Source organism: Sturnira hondurensis, unplaced genomic scaffold, assembly GCF_014824575.4.
Source record: "Sturnira hondurensis isolate 20B ecotype Veracruz unplaced genomic scaffold, ASM1482457v3 Scaffold0015596, whole genome shotgun sequence".
Taxonomy (NCBI): Eukaryota; Metazoa; Chordata; class Mammalia; order Chiroptera; family Phyllostomidae; genus Sturnira; species Sturnira hondurensis.
Window position 1 is genome coordinate 12,844,281 of NW_028088227.1, and position 20,610 is coordinate 12,864,890.

The window sequence follows — 20,610 nt, forward strand, 5'->3', positions numbered from 1 at the left end:
GCCAGTGCTTCATGGCAGCTGCTGTGCTCGGCCAACTCCAGGCTTGGGCGAGCCACAGGGTGGGAGGTAGGTAGAGCCGGAGCCCTCCAGGGTTGGGAGCCACGTTGCTTTTCCTTTTTAAAACAGAAAGACAACGTTTCTGGCCATTGTGTAAATGGATCGAGAACTGGGTTCGTTCTAAAATCCGCTAACGCGTGAGCAGAATTAAAGCGCCTTCTAATCCAATCCTTGGCAACACATGCGTCACAGACAAACACTGAGTTTTGATGCCCAGCTTCGTTCGCTGTGAGAAAACATACTTCAGGGAATGGCCAACTACCTCGGGAAACGCGGCGAACTGCACAAGACCAAAACCACCACACCAGCGAAGCAATGGCCACCGCCCCCACCGAACCCCGCCAATCTTCTTAAGGACCCACCCATGTTATCGGCTAATCAATTGTTTCACGCATAGCTGCACACCCTTTCTTCACTCTATTCCCGCTCTCCCCACCCACTCCGCATTCGACGCCAGGTTCCTAAACCCCAGCCGGACAACACACGTTGGTCTCCCGCCCAAGGAGCAGAGCGATCGCGAACAGCAGCCAGGCAGGCAGCTCTCCACGCCCCTCGCAGGCCCGCAGGCAGCCAGCAGCAGCTTGGCAGCTGGTGATTGACAGGCGGCTACGGCTATGAGCCTCAGGGGCGGGACGTGCGTCACTTCCTGGCCTTCCGAGGGAGATGAGGTATATAAATTCGCTGCTCACGCAGTGCTCTCGCTTCCACAGTATGGCCGGCGACATTAGCTAGCGCTCGCTCTGCTCTCTCTAACGGGGAAACGGCGGACTGCAAGAGACTGAACTGTATCTGCCTCTATATCCAACAGACTCACGTTCAACTTTAGCTCACAAAAAAGCCGGGGAAATTTTATTAATCCTTTTTTTAAAAAAAGTTAATATAAAATTATAGCAAAAAAAAAGGAACCTGAACTTTAGTAACAGCTGAAACAATCCGCAGCAGCGGCAGGAGAAGAGATTTAATTTAGTTGATTTTCTGTGGTTGTTGGTTGTTCGCTAGTCTCACGGTGATGGAAGCTGCACATTTTTTCGAAGGGACCGAGAAGCTACTGGAGGTTTGGTTCTCCAGGCAGCAACCTGACGCAAATCAAGGATCTGGGGATCTTCGCACCATCCCGAGGTGGGTGTAGGGAGCTCTCGCTCACAGTCTGGTCTGGGGCTGTCGCTGCCTCTTACATACTAACCACTGGCGTAAGTCGGGGCCGGGTTCCGCAGCCTTCAGGTGGGGGCAGGTCCGCCTTCGGGAGTCAGTTTGGCGCTGTGGAGAGGGACCTCGGTGCTGGGGGGAGCGGCCGCCTTCACGTGGGGCCGAGCTGGTTTCTGCCGTTGCCGGGCCGGGCGCTGCCTGGGGCGAGGGGAGAGGCCGGTGCCGCCTCGTGCTCAGGTAACGTCCCTGGCCGGGCGCGGGCGGCCGCTCCGGGCAGTTTGGGGTCCGCGCTTCCGACTTTCCCCTCTGGCGCTGAGGGTCCGAGCCCCGAGGGCTGGACGTCTAGCAGCCCTGCAAGCTCTCTGGGCAGGTGTGGCTCCACGGGCTTAGTCAGGCGCTAATTCGGGCGTGCCGGCTTCGGGGAGTGGAGGAGGGAGGGAGCGGGTTTGAACCAGACTAGTCCTCGCCGAGTGCAGTGGGTAGGAGGAAGCCCCCACGGGTCGGGGCTGAGGGGCTGTCTTGCAGACCTCCCGCTCTTCTTGGTCCGATATGTGGGCTTGTGGCTCCCGGGCGGCGCGAATTCGAGGGGGAACGGTGGTGTCGCAGTGGCAGGGCCCCACCGCCGCCCTAACATGCTCTGCACCAAAGCCTTTTCGGGGCCGACCCCGGAGACATTTGCGGAGCCCGCCGGGGCTTGCTCCGGAGTCTGCCGACCTTGGTTGGTGTAATCTGTTACTGAATTGGTGGGGTTCCAGCGGGGTGCGAGGTTTACCTGCATTTACGGGGAGCAGGCCCGTCCAGCTCCGGGCTTGGTATCTTGAAATGCCTAAACCAGCATAGGAATCTGGGGCCCCAGCCCCCCACCCCGGTAGTCGTGCGAGAGAGCTGGGCTGCCTGCGCAGAAAGTGAGAGGTCTTCCAGTGGTCTTTGGGTAATCTAAGCGCAAATAAAAGCGCGGGCAATTCCGCAGGTGCCTGGGCCTGTTCACCGCGGCACCCATCCCGCTAGACACCCCTAGCCTTTCTAGGCTCCTCCGCGCGCACGAGTTGTGGCGGTGCTGCGCAGGGACCGGCGTGGCCGCTTCATTGAGCTTGGACGACCAATGAGCTCCTGGGCCCCACCGAGAGCCTGGCCCCAGGGTGTGAGCCAATCGGCGTTTCAGGAATGTTGGCTGGGCTGACTGCTGTCCCTCACAAAAAAGCAACTGGAGAAGTGATTCTGGGAAGACACGTGCTGCCGGAACTTTAAGGCATTATGTCTTGGAGGATTGATTCTCCAGTAGAAAAGCTGCGTGATAGGTTCTGTCACACGTCTCATTTCTGAAGCTTTGTGCAACATTTAAAATATTTACAATGTACCAGGCTCAGTTCTAAACACTTATGTGTATGTTACAGGAAGCAGTTACTTTTTTTACAAATATGGGGAAGCTTAGTATTTCCTCCATTTCACAAATGGGAAACCTCCCTGGTGTTGGTGATAGGCGTTTGGTAAAACGATTGTGGTCGGATTATCTAGAAAATCTTATTAAATAAAATGAGTAACTTCGTTTTGCTGTGGCTCAGTAAATGTTTTGAAGCTTTCTTCCTAAGAACACGTTCTTTACAATAAAAGGAAGAGGGTTTTTCCTTCCCAGGTTCTTGTGTAGATTCACCAAAATTGAAGTTTGGGCCTTTTTTGTTTGTTTGTTTGGTTTGGTTTATTGGTGGTGGAAGGTTCCCTGAATCCGAGAGGGACAGAAAGGTTTATAAAAGGGCAGCTTCTTCAAATATTTGAGAATCACTTTTCCTGTGTACTTTTATCAGTAGAAATTATTTTGTTGCGTGAGTGTGGCTCTAAAACAATGGCAAAAGTTTAATCTTAAGGGCAGAATATTCTGTGTTGTACAATTCATGATGTAGTGCCATTTAATATTCGTAAAACCACTATTTTGAGAGTCTTGCAGCGCATTTCAGCTGTTGTAGGTGAAGTCACTAAGAACTAAAAGTTTAACCTGTCCAATTTAACTGAGAAATCCCTTGGTAACCTCTCTGGGAACATTTTTTTTTCCCAAGTGAACCGTCAGTCAAACAAGGGTGAACCAGAGGGGTTATTTTACGAGGAAGTTAAAAAAGTACCTGACAAAAGATTACATCTAGATAAATCACCTACAGTCCATGACGTGGCAAGAGGGAATCACTGGAGTCTGATCACTAGAAGGGTGATCTGGACTCCCAGAGACTGTGGAAGGGTAATGGGTCATCTAGGACACAGGTAGCAAACACAAGGCCTGAGGGCCAAATCTGGCCCTCCACCTTATTTTACCTGGTGACAGCGCCAAGCTCCTTGCCCCTGGTTAAGGAGTAGTTATATTTATACGGTCCTAAATACTTTGGCCCACTAAAGGCAATTTTGAGGCTGATGTCCCAGGTGAAAATGAGTTTGACACTCTGATCTAGGAGAGAGTGCATAATGAAATGGTCCATGGTCTAGATTTGAATCAAACAGCATTTATTAGATAGCTGTGTGATGTTTCCTCGACTGGAAAACTATCTACTTGGGGTGGTTGTGAGGATTGAGTGGGTTAGTATACTATAGAACCTAATAACAGTGACACATACCACTGTACGAGTGTTTTCTATTTATCTTTGAGTCTTTGCTCTTTTAAGACAAAATCAAGCAACCAAGCAACCAAGGCTGGAGAATAAAATATATCCGATTACAATATAAAAGGCTACACATTAAAGGGTGCTCTGACAATTCGATGTAGTTTTTATTCGAATAGAGGTAGTGTGTCACTGGGAATTTTTAGATTGTTTCATTCAGTCTTTAGTAGCTTTGTTCTTATTTAATGATACAAGAATTGGGAAGCTAGAAAGTCCTTGTTTGTCCTTGCCTCAAGTAATTCCATTAAAATGTAAAGAAGTCACATTTGAAAGAATTTTGAAAGGTCACAATTGAGAAACATTGACAGACTGGATTAAAATTTAAAAATGGCCCTGGTGGGTGTGGCTTAGTTGGTTGGAGTGTAGTCCTGTATGATAAAAGTTGCTGGTTTGATCCCTGGTCTGGGCATGGCAGGTGTGACGCCCAGACCGCCCCCATCCAGGGGAATCAGGCAGGCAGCTGGTCAGTGCTTCTCTTTTGCACTGATGTTTCTCCCTTCCTCTCTCTCTCTCTAAAAGTAATGGAAAAATGTCCTTAGACATTATGCGAGATAAAAAAAATTATATATACTTTTTAAAATGAAAGGTGAATCTACTTTTTACACTGGCATAAAAACTCAAGGACATTGAGAGTGATAAAGCACACAGGTCTTAATGGGGTGTTAAGGGAAAATTCCTAGAAAAATACCTGTCTGACATTGATGCAAGAAAAAATGGAGATCTAAATAGTTCTATAACCATTACATAAATTGAATTAGTCGTTAATCATCCCATAAAGAAAATTCTGAGGTCCTATGGCTTCATTGGATGGCTCTTCTTAACATTTAAGAAAGACATAATTCCAGCCTTTTATACATACTCTTGTAAATAAAGAGGGGACACATTTCCCAGCTCATTTTTAATTGGCATAATTTTGATATCCAAACCCTGACAAGGCTGTGAAAGAACCAGAACTCTCATGTGGCTGGTAAGAATGGAAAGTGAATAAACCACTTGGGGAAATGATTTGGCAGTTTCTTAAAAAGTACGATATAATTTCTGTAAAATTCTAGAAAATGTGTACTAATCAGATCAGTGGTTGCCTGAGCATGGGAGTGAAGAAGGAAAGGGTGGATTATGAAAAGAGGTATGTTGGAACTTGTGGGAGTGGTCACTGTCATTGTGATTGACAGTTTTACAAGTAGATATGAATGTCAGAAATCTTGGTTAAATGTAAGGATGAATTTAGAGTTCTACAACACAAGTTAAACCTATGTGTGCCCCCAATAAACAGTCTGATCATTTTTGCATAGTAACTTAAACTTTTTAGTGATTCACACCCTTATGTACGATTGAACTGCCTTATTAGGAGAACTATTAATGTAATTATTGACATACATATTGTATTTACTGCTACAAACCAAAGGATAATTTTGGTTGCTGTTAAGCCCTCTTCTCCCTCCCCCCATGTATGTAAACCTAGTATAGCATCTGTATGAAATCAACTTTGAGCATTATATGCCTGTAGGGGACTCTACCTGCAGGCCCCACCCCACCCCCACCCCTCTCTTGCCACCACTGATGAGAATAAGTCTACTGAGACATGATCTGCTTGGGAAGGAAAGGTGGACGATCTCACAGGAGAAGGCCATAAAACTTTGGGGAACAAACTCATTTCATGCTTGGACCCTTATCATTTAAATTGAGGGTATTAGCAAAGCAGGTTTCACAGGATTGTATGCACTCTTTCTTAGGCCTGATGGCCCCCAGGGAACCTGCCCTTTCCAGCACAGGGCCGCACCCACTCCATTGTTTTAGGCTTAGGTGGAGCAGGGAAAGTAAGGCAGCCAAGAGATTAGAAGACTTTTGCAGTCAAAACCAAGGGATGAGGGTCCATCATCCCCTTTTTCTGTAGCTTTTTCTATAGCTATAGAATCATTTTGTTCGCATCATGTAAGGCCTGTGCTCAACATTATGTTTGAGGTTTTGTAGTTTATTCTCACTTTATACATAGTATTTTGTGTGACTATAGCACTACTACCATTTACCCACTCAATTGTTAGTGGGCATTTGAATAGTTTCCAGTTTGCTATACAAATATATTGCTATGAACACTGTTGCCATGTGTCTTTTACCAAACATTATGCATTTCTGTTAGATATACATACATCTAGAAGTGGAATTGTTGGGCCTTAGATTGCATATATTGAGCTTGAAGATTCCAGTTGCTCAATATATTTAACACATGATATTTTTAATTTTAGCTATTGTTTGTGTATGTGTGGTAGTATGTATTCTAATGGAATGCATACTAATGGACTAATGGAGTTGAGTTTTCTTTTTTATTTGCCTATTTTTCTTCTGGGGTGACTTTCTATTTACAGTTCTCAATATATTACAGATGAATTATCAATCCAATATGTGTATTACAAATATACCTTTCTATGGCCCTGACTAATATGGCTCAGTGGGTTGGGCGTTGTCCCACAAACCAAAGGATCACTAGTTCAGTTTTGGTCAGGACATATGCCTGGGCTGCCAGCCAGGTCCCCAGTTGGGGCATGCAAGAGGCCACCTATCAATGTCTTCCTGTCCTTCTCCCTCCTTTCACCCTCTCTCTAAAGAATAAAGTCTTTTTAAAAACACAAATAAGCCCTTTGTGGTTTTCCTTATTCCATTACTGATACCTTTAAAAATAGAGGATCTTAAGTTTAAAGTAATTAAGTTTATTGATATTTTTCCTTTAATGAGTAGCAGTTTTTATGCACTATGTTGATGTAAAAAACATCCAAACCTGTAGAGAATTCTCATGAGTTTATTTGAGCCAGAAAGTGACAGTGTTACCACTTTATGCATCATTATCAGAGGGGAGGACAGAAGGGCAGTTACATGAAAATCATTGGTGATCAATGAGGGATGATTGAGAAAGCAAAGCAGGAACTCTCTGGGATTGGATAGACACGTTTTTTTTACATTGGTGGATAGAGGATAGTTAACAATTAACACGGTAACAATGGCAGTGAGGGGTTCTCATTGAGGTATGCTCTGGTGGGAGATTGTGCCCTGAGGAGTGTGGGAAAGTAAATTACCCTGGACTTGCACTGGTGTTATCATAGATGCGGAAAAAGACAATAGACTCAGTTAAGGTAAAGATTGACCGTTGTCAGGCTGTATAGTGGCCCAGTACCAGACTACCTGCCATAGTTTTTTGCTTTTAATTAGGAAGTTTTAATTTCAGACCATTTTATATGGTTTACTTTAGGTCTCTAAGTTTTTAAGGCCATCATACACTCTTCCCCCTGAGCTTGTTGGGTTTAGTATATATGGACCCTTTTTCATCCACAACTATTTGAGATAACTTGTTCATTCTGTGATAATTTCCCCCCTAAGCATTGTTTTATATTTCACATTTATATCTGCAATCCATCTGGAATTGATTTTTTTTAATGTGGCATGAGGGAATAGAACACACTTAAAGTAAAATTGGCTTATCTTTCTAAGATATAACTCCAAGCCAAGCTGGAACCCTCTTCCTGAATGTTAGCCTTTTCTGTTAAACATTCCCCATCCTCCTATAGGCCATTTACTAGAATTGTCTTGAGTGTAATCTAAACATATTACATAATACTGACCATCTATCCACTAATTTCTCAAGAGAGATAAAAGGACATGTGTGATCGGGGTGTTGTTTTAGTAGGGAATCTTGTCTGGTATGGCTTGGGTTAAAGAATGCTGGTTAATCATATGTTGAAGAAAAGTAGTCGTCCTGGCAAATCCAAGTAAATACAGGAAAAACTAACTTATTTCATGCAGTTTTTAAAGTTGAAATGTAAAAAGAAGGGATGGTATCTTAGGTTTAATCTACAGTTTTGTCTACTAGTTTTTCATATTTCAAAAGATGGAGGAAAAGGATATATAAAAATGTTTTAGAGTTGCTAAAAACTAAAATGTTGGACCAAACATGAGTCTTACTTTGATGGCAGCTATGAGAAGGAAATCTGTTAGAAAATTAGAAATTTTGGTGAAAAGAAAAGAGTTTATTGGTCTCTCAAGACAACAAAACAGGTTTTTTGCTTTTGAATTCATCACGGACCTGACCTATTCTTAGTAAGGAGGTGAATTCAGATGAGAAATGCTAGTGGAGGTGAAGAGGATAAATATTTAATTTATTGTGAGGAAGTCTGGATTATTTTACATTTATAAGCTAAAACATAATCTGCAGTAAAGGATTGGGACAGTTGCAAACATAGCAAATTACATCTTAGTATTAACTTTCCCAGAACTCATGCTTTACTTGACTACATCATTGCACAGTATTGCAGTATTGATAATTCACAGTGGAGAAGTTTATAACCTATTGCCAAAAAACGTTTTAGTGTAAACATTTTAGAGTAGAAAAGCTTCCTATTGAATTTAACTCATCACATTCCTGACAGCAGTTTCAAAAAAGTTTGAACTGCTTTCTCTAAACCACCTTTCTTTACGAAGTACACATTGAAAGTAAGTTAATTGAAGGTAGTGGTAATTATACTGATAGTGATTTAAATTTGGCGGAAAGATTTGAGGTAGAGTGTACTGTGATTATAATTAGCAGTGCATTCTGGATGGATTTATTTCTCTGGATATCTGAATTAACTGCCCTAGGAAGGCATGGTCAGAATTTATTTTGGTCAGTCTAGATTTTGAAGAATAATCTTAAAGTTTTAGAGTGTGGCCTTGGTAAGGTGGAGAAGCCTGACTGTATGGAGAATCTCTGACATAGACAAGTCTGACCATTAGCTCATGTTACAGTTGAGAGAAGATTCACATAGGCTTTTTGAGTAAATTGATAACTTTGAAACCAGCGATTCTTACTTTAAGGAGGTAATCTAATCTATTAAAGGAATCTAATCACATGGAGGCTTTTTAAATGTAAATTTTCAGGCACTATCTGTAGTGTCAGACTACTGGATCCCAGAGTAAGACCTATCTCAACCATTTGGGTGATAAGGGTGAAAACCTGCCAGCAACATTGTTCCCTCAGTCATAAGAGTTCTTTAGTTTTAGATCTTAATGTAGTAAACCTTCACTCCATTTTTAGTTAATTTTTATATATGGTGCAGTGTAAGGGTTCAACTTCATTCTTTTGTACGGAGACTCAATTTTTCCAACATTATTTGATGAAGAGGCTCTCCTTTCCCAAATTAGAACTTTTGTTAAAGGTCATCTGACCTGAGGCATAAAAAATGTAGTCAGTTGGTCATTAAAGTGTGACTGAATCAAGCGATGTGTAAGTCTGTTGTCATGTTAATAGTATATTTTCCCTTGTAAACACTCCAACTTGTTTTTTTAATTAGACCACAGATTCTTTAAGAAAGAAAGCTTTAAATATAAAATATGGCTTGCCATTAATGTTTGCTTTTCAGGCATAGTAACCAAGATTATTCAGGCTAGGTACTATCATTAGTAAAGAATACTACTTCTTTGGGATCATTTATCATGATATGATACTATTTTTTTTTTATCCTCACCCAATGACATGCTTATGGATTTTTAGAGAGGGAAGATGTGAGAGACGGAGCATTGATCAGTTAGTTGCCTCTTGCGCATACCCCAACTGGAGACAGACCCTGAATGTAGGTAGTGTGTGTCCTGACCAGGAATTGAACCTGTGACCTTTCGGTTTATAGGATGATGCTTCAACCAACTGAGCCACACCAATCAGGTCTGATGCTGGTTTTGTTTTTTTTTTTTGTTTTTGTTTTTAAGATTGTATTTATTTATCTTAGAGTGGAAGGGAAGGGGAGAGAGAGAGAAAGAAATATCAATGTATGGTTGCCTCTTGTGTGTCCCCTGCCAGGGGCCGGGAACTGGCCTGCAACCCAGGCATGTGCCCTGACTGGGAATCGAACCGCGATCGTGTGGTTCGCAGGCCAGCGCTCAATCCACTGAGCTACACCAGCCAGGGCTGATGCTGTTTTTTAGTACTTTACATTTAAGTTAATTAAAATTTTTCGACAGCTCTTGTGACTTTTTTTTCTAAATAACTTTTTGTGTGTGGTAAGTCCTGTTTACTAATATGCTGTAGCAGCATCTCTGGTTCTACCAACTACATGCCAGCAGTGACACCACTATCTGGGGTGTGACCACCAAAAATGTCTCCAAAAACTGCCAAACGTTTTCTGGGTGACATTTATCTTCAGTTGAAAACCACTAAATTAGACCAGTGAGGTGAGATAGCAGCATTTAAGTAGAGAAAATATAATTCAAATTGTAATGTTTGGATTTATCTGTGAATTTCCTTGTGTTCTATCACATGTAGCAATTGTGTAACACCGAATACCTTTTGCGGTGTTTTCCAGTCACTAAATCAGTATTACGTGACACATTCCAAAACTGTCTTTTTCATTCTACTTTTCAGTTTGATTTATTGAACTCATCTGTATTGACAAGAAGACCAATTTTGTAAGGTAGTTTGTAGTACAGACTAGTGATTCTCAGTCTAGGTGTTGGTGTGTTTGGGAGCAAAGCACAGGCATCTTCTACCATACTGAGCCTGCTGTGACATTCTGTTCTGTAACTTGGTACCAGCTTACTTTGAAATCACAAATAAGTAATTTAGAAAATGCTTTGCTCAGCTATATGAAACACTGTCTTTTTCATCATTAAATTTGGGCATAAAGTAAGGCACTGAAAACCTTTTCTTTAAAACAGTCAGCCAAATTCTGTAAAGGGCAAAAGAGTAAGTTTTAAATTTTGTAAGGCAGACATTCTATGTTGCAGATACTGTAAGGGCAAAGCCCTTACAGAGAGAAAGCAACCATAGACAATATACAAATGAGTGGATATGGCTAGGATCCGATAAAGTTTTGTTTATAAAAAGAGGCTTTTTCCCCCCCACAGAAATGTAATAAAATAATATGCTGGAATTCTTGGCTGTTTTTGTGTTTTTTTCCCCATTCCTTTTGTGTACATGTATATCATTATATTAATGTTTTTAGTTTTATTTCTTGGACACATCTTTCTTACCCCTTGATTTATTATATTTTTGAGCCTATGAGCTCCCCTAGGATTATGTCTTTATAATCCTTTGGTTCATAGGCCATCAGACTGTGTTTTGTTCCAAGGTGTTTTAACATAATTGCTTCTTTTCATACTCTGACTTTGGGAAAATACTGACTGCTTGAGGGTTTCTATTTGGTGAGGAAGAATATGGTTGCAGAGTTTATTAAGTAATGATGAATGAGTTAAAAGAGCATGTGCTTTTCATTAAAATGGAATAAGCACCTTGCTAAATGCAACTAGAAACTCTGGACAGAATGCATGGAGCAGCAATCTGAGGACTCTGAGAAGTAAATTATAACAGGTGAATGGGATAAGGAAACCAGAATTCTCAAAATACCATGAAAACAACCATGATTATCTGTTTCTTTTTTTTCCCCCTCTGGAATCTCCTGAGGTGATCTCAAGTGTCCACAAACCCAGACCTGCACGCCAGGTACAAATAAAGAGATCAAAAAAGTCCTCTTTTTCTTGTCTGTAAAGACAGAAAGGAGACCCCTTTGGGTTAGAGAGAGTAGAGGGAAATCCCTTTTTGGATTTTGTTAATGTTTTTTTCTTCTCCGGCCATTGCTCAGGCAGTCTTGTAGTAATCGTGGCCAGGCCATGAACTCCAAGGGAGGGGGGAACCTTTCTTTGACCAGAGGAACTATGTGGTCCCAAGATGGAATAGCATCAGGGATATATTCCTGTTGTGGTTTTTTTGCTCTTTGTCATCTCCCCCATTGCCCAGAGAGAGAGAGACAAACAATCACAGGCAGACTGCTGCAGAGTGGGAAAAGTAAAGCCTTGGCTTTCTAGCCAGGAGACCAGAAAACTTGCCCATCTCTGAGCCAGAAGTTGTCAGCGGTTATGGAGAAGGGGGAGTTGAATAAAGTAAATGCCATTAAGATTTATATGAACACCCCCGGACTGTTCATATATGGCTCTGGCCCTAAACAGAATATCAAAGGCTTTGCAAACTGATAGCTCACCTCCCAGTCCCATACTGGCCACTGAATAGGACAGATCTGAATACCATGGCATGCATAATATCATTTCCTAACTAAATTGAAACTGGAACATAACTCAGAAAGAAGTTGGGTAAGAACTTGAAGACTGAACCTTAAACATTTCAGTTGCCTGCTGAAACAAGTTTTAAAAATCAACATGCCCCATAGGATTTAAATAAGATTTAAAATTATATAACGTGATCAAAATGTCCAGGCTGCAGTCATAAGTTGCTCAATAATACAAATGACCAAGAAATTCTCAGCATCTCTCAACAGAAGATAATCAACAGACACTACTAGCCTTGAAGTGATACAGCTCAAGACTCAAAGGCAGCTGTCCTAACCATTCTGTAAGAAGAGTGAACACTCTTACAATGAAAGGAGGTCTTAGGAGAGAAATAGAATATGGATCTTAAAAATATACAAAGAAGTAACTACTGGAATAAAGGTTTACTGGACAGGCTTTAGTAGAATGGAAATGACAGACAAGTGAGTAAACTTGAAGACAGATTGTTAGGGATTACCAACTCAGCAAGAGAGGAAAAGTACTGTGGGGTGGAGAGGATGAACAGAACCTGAGGGGCCTGTGTCAGCAGATTTCAAGAAAGGGGGAGTGTTGCATAAAAAATATTTAAGAAAACAATCCACATCTAGGCTCATTATAATGAATGGGTTCTATAGCAGCTAAGTTATTTGGCAGTGAGGTGAGTAAGCTTCATTTATGTATATTAAAATAAGATGGCATTTAAGTAGAATGTATATCTATAGTTGGCTGACAAGATAATTCTGTCAAATGAATCATTATTTTTTTCAAGAGTGTACCCTCTAAATATGTGAATTATTGTGGTGACCAATTTAAAACAAAACAAAGGATTGTGACAGTAGTTTAGGTTTTTAAAATTTAGGGGTGTTCATGATTTCCCAGCAGGTCCTTTAAGTTCTAATTAGAATAGTTATTGCTAGATTCAACAAGTACTCGAAAGCCTGTTAACAAACTAAACTAGTAGGCACAGCCCCCAACTACCTGGAATGACTAGAGAATTGACATGAATACCAAAATAGCTATACAAATAAAATACTTTGACAAGTCTTCTGAGCTTTAATACCTTTTAATGACAGATTTGATCTGGTGGAATTAGTGGGCTAACTTGAGCAGGAGGGAGGGGAGAGTTGGGGACCTGGGTTCTAGGTAGGATGAAATCCATTCCAACAGTATCTACAACAAAGTGGATAAGTTCTCTTTTTTTTGACAATGCTTATCAACTTTTAACTTGCTTTTCTTTAATCAGTTAACTAGCAAAAGGTAGTGGTTTTCCTGGGTTTATGAGCCTCTTGAATTTCCTCTATATGTGGCTTATTCACAGGATTTTATCTATCTGTCTTTTTCTTAATTTCTACATTTCTGTTTTGCTTTTTAATTTTTTTCATACATAGCAAAATGTTTCAGCTTATTTAGTGGATGTCAATATAGACAGACAATTTGGGGGTGGGAGTTGGTATTCATAAGAGAAGTTAGAATAAGAATGTGCCAACAAATAAAATCCTATGTTGATCATTGGAAAACTTTTAAATGTGAGAAATTGATAATTTTCAAGAGTAGGCAAATAGTTTAATGAATTAATTATCCCTTTTTGTTAAATAATAGATCCGAGTGGGACATACTTTTGAAGGATGTGCAATGTTCAATCATAAGTGTGACAAAAACTGACAAGCAGGAAGCTTATGTACTCAGGTAAGTCCTCTAAAACAAGTGCTAGCTAACACATTTCAGCCTGTATCACACTGCATATAGAACAGCAAATTGTCCCTGTGGACCTTAGTTCCATAATTACTTGTATATTATTTTTAAAATATGGTGTAAAGTAAAATGTTTACTTCGGGTATCCCTAGGCAGTAGGTTTTGAGGTCTTACCTGAAAGGTCTTCAAGATGGTTGCCACGTAGTTAGCAGGAAGTCTCTGTCAAGCCAGGCGAATGACCTTGTTCCTTTACCTTCAACCGCAGGTGCAGGTCTTCCTTTTAGTATATGCCTCTCAATATCGGAACTTCAGACAAAGTGAAAATTAGCTTCCCCATACAGAGAGGATTGTCATATATAACAGAAGAAAGCCATTAAACCCTTTTATAGGTACAAAAATAATTTCTTCAATAAATACATTGAACTCTATACATACTATAATGAGCCTTGGGTTGAACAAGGTCCCAAAATATACCTGTATTTTACTAAGCTTGTGTTTGGTATATACAGACCTTTATCAAAGGCTTATGTGCCAGGCCATAGGGATATCATGGTGAATAAAAACAAACATTCCTTTCCTCGCTGGGCTTACTACCTCTACTGTAAGAAGTAATGAGATGGCTATAGAAAAACATGGGTGGTGCAAGATGAGGTAGAGTATAAATTTAGTAAATAATGTCTTTGGTTAGATGAAGTGAGGAAGAAAAATTAGCGGTAAAAAAGAGGGTTTGTGTAATGAGGTAATATGCTTTATATACAATTCAAAGATTGTTTCTGTGGGTTCTTGGATCTTAAACCGATTTTTGTATGATAGAAGAGGACGACTACTGTAGAACATTAGTTCTACTTCTTTGAAATCTTAACATTTAAATGACTACCCAAAAATTTATATTGTAAATGATAGTCCAGTAATAGGTTAATTGTATCTTAGTAGTACATAAGCAGCCATATAATGTTGTAACTTTTTTTGATTGCAGTGAGAGTAGCATGTTTGTCTCCAAGAGACGTTTCATTTTGAAGACATGTGGTACCACCCTCTTGCTGAAAGCACTGGTTCCCCTGTTGAAACTTGCTAGGGATTACAGTGGGTTTGACTCAATTCAAGTAAGTAATCAAAACACATTAATTAATCCTTTAGGTTATAAATAAATTTATATACTTCTGTAGTTGTGATGGGTAAGGACAAGCCCACTGTGGGAGGAAGAGTATTCGTCCTGATGCCCGAGAATAACAGAGTAAGGAAGAAGCGGAGAATGAGTTGGAATAAAATCAAATGGAAAAAGATTAATATTTCACCTAATTGGGGTAAAGGATGTCTTGTTATTAGGACCTAAAAGAGTTTTTGTTAACTGTTGACCCTTATAAGAAATCTAAAACAGTATGTTCTTAATTTTTGAATCACTGCCTCTTTTAATGCATACATATTGTTCTTCCACAAAGCATTTACTTTCATGCCTATTTAAAAGCTCAAGTTAGAAACCTCTGCTCTAGAAATACTGGACCTAATCACTGTAGTTGTGACCCATCATCACTAGACTGGGCATTTTAGTTTCTAGAAAATCATTGATGCACCCTATATTACTAATACTCTATTGAGACTTCTCCGAAACTTAAAAATAACGTTGCTTCTTATAACACTTAACTCTTAAATATTGATTTATATGTCTTTTTTAGAGCTTCTTTTATTCTCGTAAGAATTTCATGAAGCCTTCTCACCAAGGGTACCCACACCGGAATTTCCAGGAAGAAATAGAGTTTCTTAATGCAATTTTTCCAAGTAAGTTTAAATAGTAGCACATTATAAAATTAAGATAAACATATCAGTATAGCTGGTTACAAATTTTAGAGTACGCATGTATGCACCTCACATTGTTAAAGTGATGGGAAAAGAAAATTAAGTAATGGGACACCTGCTAGAGGGGGAGAGTTCATCTTCATCCAGCCACTTGCTCTGACTTACGACTAACTTAGTAGTTATAAAGGCTGCGTACCCTTTCATCCAGGAAATACCCAGTGAATGACCTCATAGTCTTGTGTTAAGACACTGGTCCAGTATTATATACAGGAATAAAGCTGACTTGCAAATGACCAACACAGTGAGATCATAGTGTGACTTCAACAAATGGGCAAGATTTTCTTCCATTCATTTACAAAGCTTTTATTTATAGACTTTCCTTTTTGAGTGTCAAGGTCACGGAACTAAAGGTTATCTAATCTAATACCCTTATATCCTAGATGAGGCTGAAAACTTTCATGGGCATGATTTTAAAAGAAAGTCTGGTTTCTGTTCTATTTTTAACTTGGCTACTAATACGAAACTATACTGATTTCATCTAAGTAACAGAGTGTTGAGTATAATTTAGTGTAAGTATCTACTACCAGTTAATTTACTGTGTTGAGTGAGGCTTAGAAACAATATGGAAAAGAAGTATGGGATTGGCCAAAAAGTCTGTTTAGTTTTCTTATAAAATAAAAGACACATTTTTCATTTTCACCAATAACTTTATTGATTTGGATATTTTGAGTATGCTGGCTATCTCCCACTATTGGCTTTTAGTAAGTAGATGACAAGGGTGCTGCTAAACATCTTCCAATGCATAAGACAGCCCCACAGCAAAGAATTACTTGGCCAAAATTTCATTTGTACCAAGAAACTTTACAAACTACTTTTGACATGTTCAATAAGTCACAACACCTCCATACACTGTACGAGCCTTTTTTTCTTTCCATTTCAGTTGTTTTTACCTTTCTTGAAATAATAAAGCATAATATGCCAAAAATATTGCACGTTTTCTTCCATCTTCAGTATTTAAATGGCCACACAAAAATTCCCACACAAAATGGCCACCAATTTTGGTAAGTGTTTTTAGTTTTTTTTGTTGTTGTTGGTTTTTTTGTTTGTTAATGACAACTAAGCAGTACTAGAGCCATTGTATAGAAAAAACGTAATGGACTTTTTGGCCAACCCAATATTACACAAAACGATTTGTATTTATTTGGGAGAGTAGACATATGGGAAACTAAATTTTATTTCCTAATGGAGTTTTAGAAGAGAAGGAGCCATAGTTTCCTCAGCATTATCTAGACTGACTCACTGGCCGCTGAAGTGTGTCTCCAAATAACAGCCGGTATACATTTTTTAAAGGTGAAAGGGGAGAATCCTGCCTACTTTATGAATTCATTCACTTAAATTTTTCTTTACTGATATTTCTGATAGGCAAATAGTATTGTCCTAGCTATTGACAAGGTGAGAAAAAGCCATCTATCCTATCAAATGTATCTGTTGAATTTATTTTACATTCTTCTCCCTTAACAGATGGAGCAGCATATTGTATGGGACGTATGAATTCTGACTGTTGGTATGTTGGATACAATTTCCTGGACTTTTTTTATATATATATATATGAGATTTACTTTAAATTTCAGTTGTCATTTTTAGAAACAATTTTATTTTCTTTTGTGTAGGTACTTATATACTTTGGATTTCCCAGAGAGTAGGGTAATCAGTCAGCCAGATCAAACCCTGGAAATTCTGATGAGTGAGCTTGACCCAGCAGTTATGGACCAGTTCTACATGAAAGATGGTGTTACTGCAAAGGATGTCACTCGTGTAAGGTTTTTCAATAATTCTGGATTCTGCTTGGGGACTAAATATATTGTTTATCACATTCTTGGTTTGTGTTTCAAATTTGTATTTAATTCAGTCTCTCCTTCCCCTCTTCCCCCTCGCCAGGAGAGTGGAATTCGTGACCTGATACCAGGTTCTGTCATTGATGCCACAATGTTCAATCCTTGTGGGTATTCAATGAATGGCATGAAATCGGATGTAAGTAGTATTATTTGCTTAATACTTATTTAAATATTTAAGTCGACCCTTTCCACTATTAACACAAAACTGTTTCTCTAAGGGAACTTATTGGACTATTCACATCACTCCAGAACCAGAATTTTCTTATGTTAGCTTTGAAACAAACTTAAGTCAGACCTCCTATGATGACCTGATCAGGAAAGTTGTAGAAGTCTTCAAGCCAGGAAAGTTTGTGACCACCTTGTTTGTAAACCAGGTAATTTGTTTTTATTATTGACACTAAAGTCTTCAAGAAAATAAGGATAGTGAGGAATGTCATATAATGGTCTTTTTTTAAATAATCTCCTTTTTTTTAATTGTTCAATTACAGTTGTCCCCATTATTCATATAAAGTTTTAGGATGGCCCATTCTCAGCCAGATATCTAGAGATGCTGCTGTTTGAGATTATTGCGATGAAAAGCTTTATGTGTTTCATTAGCTTTCTCTTGTTTTTTGTCTAACCTAATTGGTAGACTTCTCACCATCCTGTTTATTTTCCCTGTTGGCAGGCCTGGGGTTGGGGTAGAGGATGGGGGGCATAAGATATCTTGCTCCAGCCCATAAGAAGGCAGCTAAAATATTCAAATACCACAGTTTTATTAAGGTAGTAGTTTTAAGTATTTGTGGCATGGCTATTTTGTTTGCATAACTTCTGCAGATTGGAAGTATTAATAGATTATTTAATTTTTTTGCCCAGAGTTCTAAATGTCGCACAGTGCTTTCTTCACCCCAGAAGATTGAAGGTTTTAAACGTCTTGATTGCCAGAGTGCTATGTTCAATGATTACAACTTTGTTTTTACCAGTTTTGCTAAGAAGCAGCAACAACAGCAGAGTTGATTAAGAAAAATGAAGAAAAAACGCAAAAAGAGAACACACTTAGAAGAAGGTGGTGGCTGCTCTTTAGATATTGATACAGAGGGCTGTGCTTTCCATAACCACCACCTAGTAGTTGCAGAAAGCCCTAGGTGTAATGATAGTGTAATCATTTTGAATTGTATGCATTATTATATCAAGGAGTTAGATATCTTGCATGAATGCTCTCTTCTGTGTTTAGGTATCCTATGCCACTCTTGCTGTGAAATTGAAGTGCATGTAGAAAAAAACTTTTACTATGTGAATCTTTACAACACTTGTGACAAAAATTCAATTCGGTTTATGCACAGTGTAATATTTCTCCAGGTATCATCCAAAATTCCCCACAGACAAGGCTTTCGTCCTCCTTAGGTATTGGCCTCAGCCGAACCATCCGGGACTGTTCTAAAATTGCTGCCCAGGATAATTACATCCAGTTACCTCCAATTTCTAGTCCGTATTCTCTACTAATGTTATTGAAACCCATTTCTACTTTATACAGATGTTTTTTGCAACAGCAATTAAAGTTTTTTCTTCCACGGGTACAGTCCTCTAAGAAAGTGATTGCAATTATCCATTTTATGTAATACTATTTTAACATTGCTTCCAGCGCTTTGTATTCCTTTGATTTCATTCCTCACCATGGTGTCTCCCCTCCCAACCCTGCCCCAATAAAGCAATATACTGTTACACTGTGGGTTATACCAATCTTATACCCTAGAGGGGGAAGAAGGGGGATGGACCCTAGGCTTAATTGTCTTTTAAGGTCAAGGGAGTTTGGCTTTTTTATTGGCATTGGCTCTTTTGGAAGATGGTGACAAAAATAAATTTACAGTGTTGATTAGCAAGGAAGACACATAAATTAACATTAGAACATACTGGCAGAATTTATATGGGAACTGGATGCCATTCTGTGTTCTCCAGTAAATTATTAGCTTTTCATGAGTACCATGTCTTTACTACCTTGGTAAGTAGTAGTATAAAAAATGTTAGTACATTTATTAGCAAGGAGATTTCAGATACTGGATGTACTGGATTCAGTAAGTCAAATCAGATCACTCACCTTAATTTTTAGTTTAGCAGCCATTTCCACCAATATCCATTAGTAATGTACCATAAACTTTAGTTCAAAGCAGCACCAGTGTCTTTGCCATCTTGTGACTTGAAGTTCTGTGACTTTGTATGTAATACATGTGATAGTGTTTTGACTCTGTGGGTTCCTCTTCCTGGTGGGGGTGCTTTCACCATGTTTCCAGAAGATCGAGTGAGTGGCCAGAATAAGAACTCTTCAGGTCATTCAGACATACACAGTGAAGCCGAATTATCCATGAGACATAAGAATTTCCAAAGTGGTCAATGGGAAATGACTAGAAATACAGGCTTTCAAGAGTTGGCATTTTTTGGCTACATTTCCAAATACTGTGAGATTTGAGCAGCCTAGAAAACAGCAAAATTGACTAAATTTTTGTATTCTTGTCCTCAAGTTTTTTTTCCTTTGTGGCGTGATGCAGTGATATTTTGTTCCTTCCGTACTTATAAATGAAACACATTTTTTTTAGTGTTTCTAAACCTAAAATCTACTTGGTTTGAAATCAAGTGGTTGGAACACTTCTTACTTTTATTTTATGCACATTCTTGATTCAAAGTTTCATTGAAGAAGCTTTCAATCAGTGGATCAGTTTGATTCTTAACTAGCACACAGTACCTAGTGTTTTGGTGCTGTTTTGAGGACCAATGCTCAAAGTGGATTTTGTTCTTGAACAGTGTCCCAGTAGATTTGATGATGTGTTGGCTTGAGGTCTAATCTTTTTCTAATAGAGTTAAGATTTCTATCTAATGTTGAGAAACTACACAAATTTATATGAAATAAAACCTAGAAGAATGAAAACTGTAGATTAAATAGTAATTTAAATTGATTCTAGTATGTTTAGAGGAGGGAAATTTTTGTTACCTTAATTTCTCTTTGGTGGTGTTGGACTTAAATTGGTTGAAATGTATTTATGTACCACACTTTAAGCTTCAATAAAAGTTCGCTGAATTGATTGTCTAGTGACATTCAGAAAGTGTTCTGTTGATGTATTTTTTAAACAGTATACATGACCAAATATGACATGTGAAAGTTTTTCAAATTGAAGAAATCTACATTTAATGATTATTTTAAGATTTGTGAGTTATGAAGACAAAAGGTCATTAAGCTCCTGGGACAATATCTAATTTGTATTCAGATTTAAACATTTTTTGTTAGTGGCTTTATAACTGAAGTTCAAGGGAAGTATCGAACCCTGTCCAGGTGCTTCAGTTGGTTGGAGCGTTGTCCT

General features: G+C 39.2%; 1 protein-coding gene across 1 annotated transcript; it reads left to right on the forward strand.

Annotated features, from left to right (window-relative positions):
- Positions 1–737: 737 nt before the first annotated feature.
- Positions 738–20,351, forward strand: AMD1 (adenosylmethionine decarboxylase 1). The gene is made up of 9 exons (XM_037065047.1): positions 738–1,176; positions 13,500–13,586; positions 14,569–14,695; positions 15,266–15,368; positions 16,908–16,950; positions 17,057–17,201; positions 17,325–17,417; positions 17,500–17,655; positions 18,137–20,351. The coding sequence occupies exons 1-9, from the start codon at positions 1,067–1,069 to the stop codon at positions 18,275–18,277; spliced, it is 1,005 nt and encodes a 334-aa protein (XP_036920942.1). The 5' UTR covers positions 738–1,066; the 3' UTR covers positions 18,278–20,351.
- The last annotated feature ends 259 nt before the right edge of the window (positions 20,352–20,610 follow it).

Bases quoted from the DNA above. Each gene is read 5' to 3' on its own strand.
- AMD1 (XM_037065047.1), top strand. From the start codon at position 1,067: ATGGAAGCTGCACATTTTTTCGAAGGGACCGAGAAGCTACTGGAGGTT. The intron at 13,587-14,568 runs GTAAGTCCTCTA...TTTTGATTGCAG, and splicing joins CAGGAAGCTTATGTACTCAG to TGAGAGTAGCATGTTTGTCT. The intron at 17,202-17,324 runs GTAAGGTTTTTC...CCCCCTCGCCAG, and splicing joins CTGCAAAGGATGTCACTCGT to GAGAGTGGAATTCGTGACCT.